This window comes from Mus pahari, chromosome 2 (assembly GCF_900095145.1).
Source record: "Mus pahari chromosome 2, PAHARI_EIJ_v1.1, whole genome shotgun sequence".
NCBI lineage: Eukaryota > Metazoa > Chordata > Mammalia > Rodentia > Muridae > Mus > Mus pahari.
The window spans coordinates 140,972,561-140,985,701 of record NC_034591.1 but is presented as its reverse complement, the minus strand read 5'-3'; the positions used below and the strand labels follow the sequence as shown (position 1 = coordinate 140,985,701).

The 13,141-nt window shown below is 45.8% G+C and overlaps 1 protein-coding gene across 6 annotated transcripts in view; it reads right to left on the bottom strand.

The window, feature by feature from the left end:
• Positions 1-13,141, bottom strand: part of Ano2 (anoctamin 2) — a 339,560-nt gene that overhangs the window by 151,353 nt on the left and 175,066 nt on the right. For 4 of the 6 annotated variants that reach the window (XM_021190380.1, XM_021190381.1, XM_021190382.1 and 1 more), the window contains 2 exons: positions 8,558-8,640; positions 1,242-1,349 (listed from right to left, as the gene is read on the bottom strand). In XM_021190380.1, the coding sequence (XP_021046039.1) occupies positions 1,242-1,349; positions 8,558-8,640 (191 nt within the window). Of the gene's footprint in view, positions 1-1,241; positions 1,350-1,562; positions 1,575-8,557; positions 8,641-13,141 lie in introns of all 6 variants that reach the window. The other 2 variants (XM_021190379.1, XM_029534970.1) reach the window with 1 other exon arrangement.

The following is a 13,141-nucleotide window of genomic DNA, read 5'->3' as shown; positions in this document are numbered from 1 at the left end:
AAAAAAAAAAAAAAAAAAAAAGTTGCAGTGTTGCCTGTGATGAAGGTGGCGGTGACAATTAGTCTTCTGAGACCAAATTCACTATTATCCATATAATTGATGTTCTTGGGCTCTCTCTTAGTATAAAGAAGGGAAAAAGTAACAGACCCCCCCCCTTCTATTTAAGTCTTATTTTCTCTCCCTCTCTCTTTTTTAATGCTAGTATTCTGGGCTCAAAAACACCACATTCTTCTGTTTTCATATTTGCATAAATTTGCATGTTAACATGAATGGTTGCAACTTAAAGAATATAAAATATAATGAAATTTGAATTTATATCCAGGATGAAGAAAAGACACATTGAAAAACAACAGATTTTCACTCTTGTTGATTTTTTTTTTCCCCCAGAAATCAGATTTAGGAATGATATAAACACAGGATCTTGATTTAAAAGCAGGGTGGCACTCAGAGACAGGTACTGCCAAGGAGGACGCCCCTCCACCCCCGACACACACACTCTCATACACACCAAGTGTTTTCACAAATCACTACAATTCCTTAAGTTCAGAAAGAGAACACGCTTAACACTGCATTCTTCCTGGGGCCTACCCAGAAGAATGAAATGTACGGACACCATGTAAATAACTCAAGCAAATACAGGCATGCATTTGCCCCTGTGGGTCCTAAGGACCATTTTCTGCTTTATCCTTTGATTTCCCCAGTGCATTCGGAGGACAGTGTGGCATGATGGTTAAATGTGGAGGCAAAGGTTAGAACTCCTGGCATAGTCACATGCATTGGCTGTGAGACTACTAGCCACTGACATCATCTTTAGTTAGATCTTTTCTTCATCAACTTTCCTTCTAATATCATTTACCAGCCTTGTAGATTTTTCACAAGGATAAATGTGAAGACAGTACACTTAGGATAGTGGCTGGTGGGGAACAAGGATCCAGGAAGGGTGTAGTGTAGTGTAGTGGGGACTTAGGAAATGCTGTCCACAGGACGGCCTTGAGATGGGTTTTCTCTTCTCTGACATGCTCTCCCATTTTGTCCACACAGTACCACAAGGACCTCAGTGGATCTAGTTGCCATGACAGCCTGTTCCCAAGGGACTCTGGCTACAGGTGGATCACAAACATCAAGTGCTCATTCCATCCTGTTCAAGGTCATTCTTTTTGCCACCAGTGTCTCATCGTTAAGATTCACAAATAGCACAACAGGCACTAACAGCAACAAAGGCTATGAGCAGCCCCTCTCACCTCATCATCCTCAGGTGAATTTGCTTCCAGCTTCTGAACCGCTGACTTGCCACTCTCCTTTAACAGTTTCTCTCGTACTTTGGTTTCATATTCAGGCCTCGAGTGTTCCTACACCAGAGAGTCAGTAAACAGAGTTAGTAAACCGAAAGGAGGGTGACCTGGGCCTGTGGATGAGAACCAGACACCACAAATACATCGAACTGGGTTTAGGAATGGACACCATCAGACATGAATTGCCACATGACACAATTACAAGGAGTCTATAGCAAGGACACAATGTTGTGAGACACAGGACACTTATTGTCACACTGAGAACCAAACCTGGGAACGTTCCTGGGGTTGGTGCCGGTGTTGAAAAAGGAGAAAGAAGATGTTAACTGGAAAGCTGATACAACCAGAAACTACATGTTTTGCAGAACAGTATGACACAGGCAGAGGCCCCTACCCTTAAGCCTCGAGCTCACCTACCAGGAACCCAGTTCCTAATAGAAAGCCATTTTGCCCCAAGGCTGGGAGTTTGAAGAAGCAACAAAACTTCTCTGTACCATGATTCCGCATGCTCAAATGATATCCAATAACATCAAAGTCTAGATGGTCATGGAGTATATCTTAAAATTCACTGCTTGGACCTGTCTGAGCAGCATAGATGAGCAATTCATTGGTGAATCCAGCAGCAGGCAAATACTGATATGTCACTAAGCTATTCTGCCAATCCAACCTGCATTAGCAACCACCAGGCAGAGGAAAGAACTCCCAGTGAATCAAGAGGATCATTACCAAATCAAATCACTTCTGACACAGCTTACTTTAAAGAGGACTTAGCAGAGGGCAGAGGGCAGCGAGCCTCTCTTCTAGGCCTTCCCACAATGGCTAGCTCCAAGATGAACTCTGAAAGCATGATTATTTCATGATCTTGCCCACTTTCTGATGTTCCTTAAGCACAGATTCAGGTGCAGGGCATTGTGCTATTCACCTAGCACTTACCACCTATATGGCAGACACACTAGAGGCCAGGCTGCTAGACACCTTACTAGCCCCTGGCTTTCCTGACAAACTGTGGCATTGGAGAAACTGTTTGAGTAGGGAGCATAGCATCATGGTGACTGATACTATTTAAGGAGCATAGCGTCATGGTGGGCAGTGCTATTTAAGGGCTTTTTCAGGGCCTCCCACACCACACAGTCCCTTCCAGGAGTCCTCTAACTACTGCGATGAACCACCAGCCAAGTTCTTCTCCAAATTCCTACAGATGTACAGAGTACATCACACATTTTACCCTCTTCCTCTGGCTAGACCCATGCAAGCATCATATTCTCTTCGAAGGACTGGCTGTCTGTTTTCTATTCTTTTGTTTCTCACAGTGACTAGTACCACACAGAGCACATGGAGGTCTCTAACTGTAGCTGAGGCTCACTTCCCACTCTCTAATTCCTAAGGTGCACTCCAAGAGAGTTTCAGCTGAAAAAAGACTTCCAGGATAACGTCTCCCAAGAAATCACCCTTCTGAGACTCTCTGAGAGCATACTGAAAGTTCCAGAAAGCGCTCTGGTAAAGACACTTCTCCAATATTCTTGATCCCACCCTTTCATGCGGAAACAGCTCTTACAGCAACAATTATTCTGGTGGAAGACGTTGGGAAATATAGGCTGAAGTTTTTCACCACGGCCGCTGACATCCCTTCATTCTGCCTCTTTCTTACCCCAATGGAAGGTCAGAATTAAATGCTGCAGCACCATCTGCTCAGTGCTGTAATGTGTATCCTAACCCCTGCCACGTCCCAGGAGCTCTTCTCCTCATGTAAAGGGACTAAGGGAAAGTCCTGGGCTCTCCCACAATGGCCAGCAAGATGATCCCAACCTCTAGATCCACAATGGCTGTGGCTGTGACCCACCTAACTCCAATTCAAACCACATCTTTCCATTTAGAAGCCCAGCCTTTTAGCACACAGAGCCCAGTTGTCCTTTATTCAGCTGAGGCAGATCACACAAGGACCTCCCTGTTTGCCCAAGCATACCTGAGGTGGTGATGGACCCCCCTCACCAGATGAGCAGATGAGCTCGTGGGCAGATCAGAACTGAGCCCATGCGGCCATAGGCAGATCAACATAACAGTCCTTAAGCACAAACTCCATAGATGCAGATCTGATGCCAAATTCCACAAATATGCAGTCTTTCCAGAAGCTGTTTCCATCTGGAAGCCTCCTCAGGAGTTGGCCTAAACAAAGGCTTCAAGCCAGACTCAGATGGGACTTGGGTGATCTGAGGTCAGTCAGGACAGGACGACAGTGCATTGGACCCAAGAGCATCCTTCAGTCAGCTCTCCACAAGAACTCCTCCACTGCTTCCCAGAGGACAGGGATAAGCAATGAGTGCCCACCCTGATCTAGCCGCTGGGGTTTTTGCTGTTTTGGTTTGTTTTTGTTTTTGTTTTTATTTTGGTGTGTGTGTGTGTGTGTGTGTGTGTGTGTGTGTGTTGTTTTGCTTTATTTGTCCCTTTCTGCCTTCTCATCCCTGGCTGCCTCCTCCAGTTACCAGACTTTTCTACACATCTTGCCATTTCTGATCTATACCCCTAGCTTCCCAAATCAGGACCCTGATTGCTGATTCCTACTTGAGGGTGCCCTTATTTACTCTTTGACATTAACATTGATCAAGTCTTCAAACCCATGTTTTTCTTTATAGAGATTCATTCAACAAAGTTCTTCAACATGGACCTAGCAAAGCATCTCCATGCCTGATTCTCCTTTCCAGACACTGAGACTACAGACTGATCTTGTGGACAAGGGCTCTCCTTCCATGGTGCTTATCTTCAACTGGATGAAGTATTAAGGAGTGATTAATAATACTAGGTACAAATAAGAAAGACAGAAAGAGTAAATCATGTTGAGTGGGGCATCAGAGAAAGTCAAGCTAAGGGAGGTAACATCCCACTGGGACCAAAAAGAAAGAGAGAAAGAGAGGACGAGAGGAAGAGAGAAAAGAAAGAAGGAAGGAAGGAAAGAAAGAGAGAGAAAAGAGAGAAAGAAAGAAAGAAAAAGAAAAAAGAGAAGAAAGAAAGGAAGAAAGGAAGGGAGGAGGAGGGAGGGATGAAGGGAGAATGGAGTGGAATGGAATGGAATGGAATAGAATGGAATGGAATGGAATGGAATGGAATGGAATGGAATGGAATGGAATGGAATGGAATGGAATGGAATGGAATGGAATGAAGCAGGCTACGTGGAGATTAGAGGAAAGTATTCTGTGGGAATGGTCAGTGAAGAGCAGAAATGGGCTCTGGACAGAATACAGGCCTAATTTCCGGGTAGGTCTCCACAAGGATAATGATATGAGCTGAGGACTGAAGAGATGACAGAGCATCCTCTTTTCTATACAACGGGAAGCCACTGGGGACATTTAAGGCTTGGTGTGATGGGTGAGCAGTCAGAGAAAGACAGATGGGCAGGACATCCACATTCCCTGAACACTGCAGGGCTTTATGTGATAAAAGCAAGAGAGGGCACTGAGATAATGATCCTACATCAAGGCCAGAGACACCAGAGGTCTGGTGGGCCACAGAGATGCAGCAAAGGTACACTGGACCCAAAGGCATCCTTAGTCAGTCCATTGGTGCTGTCTGTTCTCTAGGTACTGTACTGGCCCTGTAAGATGGCCCTAGGGATTGGCTGCACACCCACCTCCTACCCTCATAAGAAAACAAATTCCACCATTTGTCTATTTGTATCCAAATTTATATGCTGGACCTGTGCCAGCCTGTTTATTCCACTGCTATATTTTGAGAACACCCCATGTATAAGAAACAGGGGCAAATGGTGGGCTACGGTGTGTGTGTGTGTGTGTGTGTGTGTGTGTGTGTGTGTGTGTGTGTGCGCGCGTGTGCGTACTCCAGCCTTTCCCCTGAGCAGGTATGTGTTTCCTGGAGAAGACCATAGGGAAAAAGCACCTTGAGAGGATCGCTGAACCCGGGAGAAGACATCTGGTTAAAGTGCAAAACATTGCTGGCCTTCTGAGACACCTCCCTTCCTCTCCCCAACACCCAACTAACTAATACCTACATCTCTCCTGTCACTCATAGCATAAATTAAACATGCTTCAATATGCAGCTATTTGTTTAAACCCCAGGGTTCCTATGCCAGTCACACACACCTAACCTAGCTGTCCTCCACTCCTTCCCAGGAGGCACAAATAATCAATCACTGCCAATCCTGATGTGACCACTGGATGGTACTGGTTCCTGTGTCCCCTATCGGTTCCTCTTCCCTGGCTCCTCCCGTTGTGGGGCCTTCCTAGGCATCTGTCCATTTCTGATCTGCACACCAGCTTCTTAGATCAGGCTCCTGCTTGTTGATTCCTTCTTGGGGGTGCCTCTTAGTCCCTCTTTTGCCCATTAAAATTTGGCAAGTCTTCAAATCCCAGATTTTTCTTTACAAGATTTCAATTGGTGAAAGCAACTGGAAATAAAGGGCCTGTGCATACCGAGCCAGTGTCCTGCTACTGAGCTACACCCCAGCACTTAAAATCATATATTTTTATTAATTAATTATTTTATTTATTTACATTCCAAATATTGCCCCCTCCAGGTCTCCCCTCTCTCAGGGTTCTTCCCCTAATCCTCCCTCCCCTTCGCCTCTGAGAGAGTAACCCCCCCCCCCAGTATCCCTCTACACTGGAACATCAAGTCTCTACAGGATTAGGTACATCATCTCCCACTGAGGCCAGACAAGGCAGCCCTCTGCTACATATGTACCAGGGTCCTCAGAGCAGCCCGTGTATGCCCTTTGGTTGGTGGCTCAGTCTCTGGGAGCTCCCAGGGGTCCAGGTTAGTTGACACTGTTCATCTTCCTACAGAGTTGCCATCCCCTAACTCTTCTGTAGGGGGTCCCCGCCATGTTTTATAAAAAGGATTTCCTCTTCCTACCTTAGCTAGAGGAAGGATCTGTATCCTGAATATTTACCGACAGCTCAGGAACTAAGTTCCATGTTCTGTGCTCAAGCTTGGAAATTGTACATGACTAAGGCATATGTTCAAAACTGAATGCAGAGTTTAGGTTCACTTCAGTCACAGTCAAACATAAGAGTGTGTTGAAGACAAAGCTGAGCCTGACTTCTCTTTCCCTCACTTACACTGGCCCCAGGCAGCACATATGTGAGGCACAGGATCAACCTCACACAGAAACCCCACTAGGAACATTTCCCGTGTCACAGCAAAGCCAGCCTTGGCCAGGTCCCACTTGGCCTGCACAGAAGTTCCTCCCTCATGTACATCCCAGAAAGCTGCTGTGAGCCAATCGGAGAACAAGAAACTTAGCTCCAGAAAAGTAGAACCTAATCCCACTCCTACTAGGGGCTTAGAGCAGGGATTTCTAGGACACTGAGCCATCGATGATGCCTTTCTGTCTGCACACATGTCGGCATGTCCTCTCTAATGGAGAGCCAGTTTGTCTGTGGCTCACATAGGTTTTGTATGGAAGGGCACTGCTTCTCCCCTCCTTTGGAGACATCTTAGTTCCTGGCATTAAGAGTATAAGAAGTCCTTACACCCACCCACCCCCATACCCAACCACATCTCCCTTCACCCTCCTTCCTTCCCTCCCTCTCCCTCTCCCTCTCCCTCTCCAATTCCTTATCTATGTCTTGAAATCAAGGACTAATAGGATAAATGTGTCCTGACTGGATCTCCCACAGCTAACTTCCACAGTTCTTTCTATGGGGAACACATGCAGTCAATGATCTCTAAAAATTACCATAATCTCTGCTATTCTTCGCTGCCTATCTCCCAGCTAATTTGAATCTCTAGGAAGGCACAATCTATATGCATAGTTTACCATTGTTGCTGAGCCAGTGATGGTACTGATCCCAGATCTGATGCTTAGCAGGAAGGATTGGAATGGGGTGGGTTCATTTATGCATATCCAAGCACGGAACGCAGTAGGACAGAGTACAGGCTGTTCCGCAACCCCTTTTTTTTTATTTTAAATTTTCCTTTTATTTTATATCTATGGGTGTTTTCACCTGCACAAGTATCCGCTATACTACCTCCATGTCTGGTGTGCATGGAGGCCAGAAGAAAGCATCAGATCCCCTAGAACTAGCATTACTGATGGTCATGGGCAGCCACATAGGCGATGGACATCAAACTCAGGTCCTCAGGAAGAGTACCTAATGCTCTTCCACACCAAGGCATGTCTCCAGACCTTGAAAGTCCATTTCAGGCAGGAAAAAGCTACATTAGCATACATCTCCCTTCACAGCACTTAATCAACATGCCCTGGATTGGTAGGTTCCATTCCACGAGCTGCCATACAGCCCCTGCCACTTCTCAGACCATCTGTTCAAAGGCAATTTGACTAATTATAGCATTAAAGATATGAAATGATAACATGCTACAGACTTGGGGCAACATGGACTCGAAAACAAGACTAAATTGGACACTTCACTTATTTTTCTCTTAAAATATCAGGGCCTTACAGTAAGAGTCCAAGGCAAAGCATGCCAGTCACCATGGGACAGTAAGGAGGAGAATTATTCTCCAGGAGCCACCCTAACACCCGTGGCTAGCCCTCCATGTGGGTTCTCACACAGTGGAATGGTCCCTTGACCCTCCAGATACAGTCCCCCTAAGGTCACCTAAAGCACCCACAGTAACAAAAGTCCCTAGCTAATACTCACGTTTGTCCTTTCAGTCATGAGCAACATCCAGTAACCCTTGCAAATTCACCACCTCAGAACCATGACCAATTTTCATGTGCTAATTTTCAAAAGAGCTATAAAGGAAGGCTTATGTTGTAATGCCTTAAATATCATCTACCCACAAAAGTTAAACTTCGAAGGAATCTACCCTTTGCTCTTGGCTCATTCTCTCAATTCACACAGTCTACTGATCTCTGACAAAGTCACTTAGTGGGTCTATCTTTATTAGTTGCCCCAGCAACCCTCATCTATACTTCCCAAACCTCCCCACCTTGATGTTCTATAGGCTCGTGGGCATGCTGACATGTCCCAGCTCTAAGACAATGGTTCCCCTTTCTCTGGCTTCATGGACTTAAGGTTATTTGCTGCCACTTGATTGTGAATCCTATGCCATCTCTTCTTACAAAGTAGGCTAATGGGCTCTCTTACCTTCTCCAAACCCTAGACCTTTACAACTCAAAGGAAGAAGAAGCATTTGAACTCCCAATGGTGCATATAAACCATGACATAGCCAACAAGCCAGTGGCAGCTGGTGAGTCGGTAAACTGTATGTGACTGTCCCAATCCGGATCATCTAGTTCTAGAATCAAAGAAAATCAAGGGCCCAGGGAAGTGTGCAAAAAGACTCACTTCTTCCTCTTCGATCCCAGTCAGGTCCCAGAAGTAGCCCAACCGCATCTGGAGTCTCTTCCAGTTTTCCAGAAACATGGTAGCTTAAAAAGAAGGAAAACAACCAATTATTTTTGAATTGTAGATTCTGGGTCGTCTTCCATTTTAACAGAACCGTTGGGATACACACTTAATAGAATTCAAATTTAAGCACTCTTATCAAAACATTAAGCCCTATGGCTTTCTGTTTAGAGCTATTCAAAATACTCTACATCCTTGAGTACCTAGAGATACACAGTCACCTGCCAATTATGAAAGGGGAGCCATTCTGGGACCTGCATCATCAGACAATCTTGTCATCATATAAACATAATAGACTGTATCTATCTAGACAGATCACTGAACAATATACTCCTAAGGGATTATTCTGTATGTGTGGCCTTTTATTGATGGAAACATTATTACATCATATATGACTGTATTAAAAAAACAGATGAGGGGGGAGTGTATAGGGGACACTCGGGATAGCATTTGAAATGTAAATGGAGAAAATATCTAATAAAATAAATTTAAAAAAAACACAGATGAATTTTTCTCCACCTCCAGATTCAGAAAAAAAAGGACATTCATGGCAAGAAATGGAAGAAAATTTGAAGGATATAGAAAATAAAGTCTTGGGTCTAAACTATCACACAATAACTACATGCTAAAGACTTGGTTGCCAATTGACTGACTTTGGGGCACGATGATTGGGTCATGGGGACTCAGATCTTATCAATGAGTTGGTCCACTGATGGGTTCATAATGTTATGATCTATTGAATTATGATAGAAATATAGAAGAGTTATGATGGAAATTGTCATATAGGAGGAAATGGGTCCTTGGGGTATAATCACAGGGACAACATCTTGTCCCCAGCTTCCCTAATCCATCCCTTTCTCCTTGCTTCCTTGGTCACCATGAGAGGAGAAGCCTCCGCTATGCACTCTCACTGTCACGACATCCCTTTTTCCTTTGGTCCAAAGCAATGGAGCAGCCCCTGGTTTCAAACCTCTGAAACCACGAGCCCAAGTAAGTGCCCTCTCCTTGAAGTTGAATGGGAAGCTGACTTACCCAAGGCTTTGTAGTTTCTCTAATAAGCCTCATCTTGCCTGTGCAGACTGTTTCTGCCTGGAGCTTAGTCATCACTCTCGATACTCCCCCACCCAACTTACATAAGCCCTGCTCTCACTTTCTTACAAGAAATCTCTCCTGTTCTGAGCAAGTACCAGCCAGCTTCTAACTTTTCAGAGATACCCAATCCACACTAAAATATCTGCACTGAACAAAGCCCTTTAGACACTGTGGTCTAGCTTAGGTGGATTTGCTAGTGAGCTGTTCATCATATAAAGCAGGAAGCAATCACGGCCTTAGGAACAACATAGACCAGAAGCTGTGGGCATCCAGAGAAGAACGCTGCTGCCGGAGGAGGCATCTGAAGTGGATTCCATCAATGGACTCTGGCAAGGACAGCAGGTTGGGAAGAGGGAAAATGAATTCCCCTGACTAAACTCATGGAGTTTTTTAATTCATCATTTTATTCATTTACATTTCAAATGATATCCACCTTCCCAGTTTCCCCTCCACAAGCCCCCCATTCCATCCCCGTTCTCCCCCCTCTCCTTTCCTTCTATGAGTGTGCTCCTCCACCCACTCACCCACTTCTGCCTCACCACTCTAGTATCCCCCTATGCTGGGGCATCAAACCTCCACAGGACCAAGGGCCTCCCCTCCTATTGATGTCAGATAAGGCCACTCTCTGCTATATATGTATCTGGAGCCGTAGATCTTCCATGTATACTCTTTGGTTGGTAGTCTGGTCACTGGGAGCTCTGGGAGGTCCAGTTAGTTGATATTGTTCTTCCTATGGGGTTGCAATCCCCTTTCACTTCTTCAGTCCTTCACCTATCTCTTCCATTGGGTCCCTAGGCTCAGTGTGATGGTTGGCTGTGAGTATCTGCATCTGTATTGGTCATGGGTCTTTAAGCTCTCTACTCTCTCTGGATACTGAACTATGTCTGTCTAGCTCAGACCTTGATCTGGACCTCTTCCATCATTTGCCAACATGCCTCCCACCTATACTGCTGCTCTACTCGCTTTTTGTCCCCTCCACATTCAATACCCCACCCTGCAGGTGGTTCTTCCACCCCATCCTGGCCTAACTCAAGTCATCCCCCCCAATCCTATCTCCATGTCTGGACATTTAAAATATGAAGGGATGTGACAGTCCCCAGAGTCATCTCTCTAGCTCTGCCTTGTCCATGCTACCAGCCAGGTGCCCCTCACCGAACACCATGATGCGTTTCTGGCTGCCATGTCAGGTCTCTTGGTGCTGTCACTAGATTAAAACTGCTCCCTAAGATCCTGACCACCTGTATTTAACTCTGGCACATCACAGAAGCGAGCATCATCTTGGGCAGGCTAAACATGCAGCTACTCAAAGGCGCATGTGTTTGCGTGCAGCTACATCATGTTGCCACCATATGTAGCTCTCTCCCATGAACTTGAAGCTTTGCTCCTGTGAGTGTCTTTGGCCTGGAGACACCGCCCTGTTACTCTCTGCAGTGCCTGCAGAAGACATACATGGGGCGGGACTCGGAGTGCTGATCAACTAGCCTTTCCATGGAAGGAGAGAGGCTGACTGTGAGGATGCAGAAGAGAAGCCCAGGGAATAATGAGCAGAGGTGTCCTTCAGGGGAGGGAGGGCCAGCCCACTCAATACAACAACTACACTGGGGACTAAGCTATCTGCTTTACACATGAGACTCATCCTAAGTCACAGGAGTACTTCAGTGAGTACTATCTCACCCGGTGAGGGTACCACTTAAGCAGCATGCCTAAAGTAATGAGGCACCACCGTGGCTAAGAGCATTGGCTTCAGGGAACACTTAGTAAAGATGGACCTTGAATCCATTCTTGTTAAAGCTAAATTAAAAAGATAGCATTTGTAACTTCAGAGCCTTCACTTTTATTGGTAACAAATTCCTGTCTATGGAAATTCTGCCGCTGAGGTGCAGGACTACAAACAACTCCAAATTAGCCTCTTCATGGAAGTGGGATGGATGGTCTTATCAGTCACTGGCTTTGGGACCCGCCACTGACAAGGAACAGAGTGGAGATGGCTTGTAGACTGTCTAACGCATAGCACAGCCTTCTCTGCCTCTCTTCAGAGCTATGAGCCTAGCTCTTTCCCGTTATTGTTAGGACTCCCTTCTCTCGCCAGTTTGATGCTAGATCTGCAGTGCTCTGGGCTGAGTATCCTGACAGGCTGGGACTCTGCAGAAGAGTGTCTCTGCTCAGAACTGCTCCTTTCCATCCCATTCCTGACAAGCCTGGGCCACCCGACACTGTGCCACTAATCATAATAATCATGGTAATGAGAGGCATTACTATAATTTTTAATTGTAATTTGTAGGCAATCATGCCTAAGGCGCTTGGCTGCTCCACCTAAATACATAATCACATAAAACACAGCAACGCTGCTTTAAAAAAAAAAAAAAAGTCTTTCCTTACACCAAGAAGCCCTTATACAATTCCACCTCTGTACTTTTCCAGAGTGTGTGTGTGTGGGGGGGGGGTAAATAATTGAGACTCTGTTTACTGAAGATACTGAACGCAGACCATGGGCAGTTGTTGGAGCAGGAGCCTGTGAAATGTAGCTGAAAAACCTCACTTTGCTGCAGGGAGTGGCATGTCTCAGGAAAGTTCAAGGGAGACCATGGGCCCAGGCATTAATGTGAGAACGACACCAGGGGGTAGGATCAATAAGACAAATGAATGGGAACTTGGTTGGTACTAAATCCAAAACTAATGATGCAGTCTGGGTTCCTGATTGGTTCAATGCTAGGCAGGAGACAGAGGTGCGCATGCTGTGCTGGGTAGGGGACACAGGTGCCTTTGGTGTCCCAGGCAGAAAGCTGATCTCTACTTTTTTCTGCTGGTTGGTAACTGCAAAGCTACAGGTCACAAGTTCCACCTCCTCCTATATGCTACTATTTTGAAGGGCTGCCCAGGTACTTCTGGGAGTCCCTTGAGACTAAAAGCTAGAGTGCCCTCTGGAGGCCTATTGTGGCAACCTGGCAATACACAGTCTTTCCAGACAAGCTTTGTCTCTGCCCAAGAGATTCCCACAGGGAATGGGGGAAATCAGTGCCTATTCCCAGGATGCAACGGAGAATAGGTTCTTCCTCCTCCTCCTCTTCTTCCTCTCTGTCCCTCCTCTTCCTCCTCCTCTTCCTCCTCTTCCTTTTCCTCCTCTTCCTCTCCTTCCTCCCCCCTTCCTCCTCTCTCTCCCCTCCTTTGTCTTCCTCCTTCTTTCCTTATCTTCTAGGGAATCTATGACTCAGGTCCCACCCTGGCAGGTCCTCCAGACCCTGACAAGGTATGGATAAATCAGTGGGCTCTGTAGCAGAACAGTGGTCTGTTGAGATCTGATACAGTGTTGATCTGATACAGTGTTGATCTGATACAGTGTTGAGATCTGATACAGTGTTGAGATCTGATACAGTGTTGAGATCTGATACAGTGTTGATCTGATACAGTGTTGAGATCTGATACAGTGTTGAG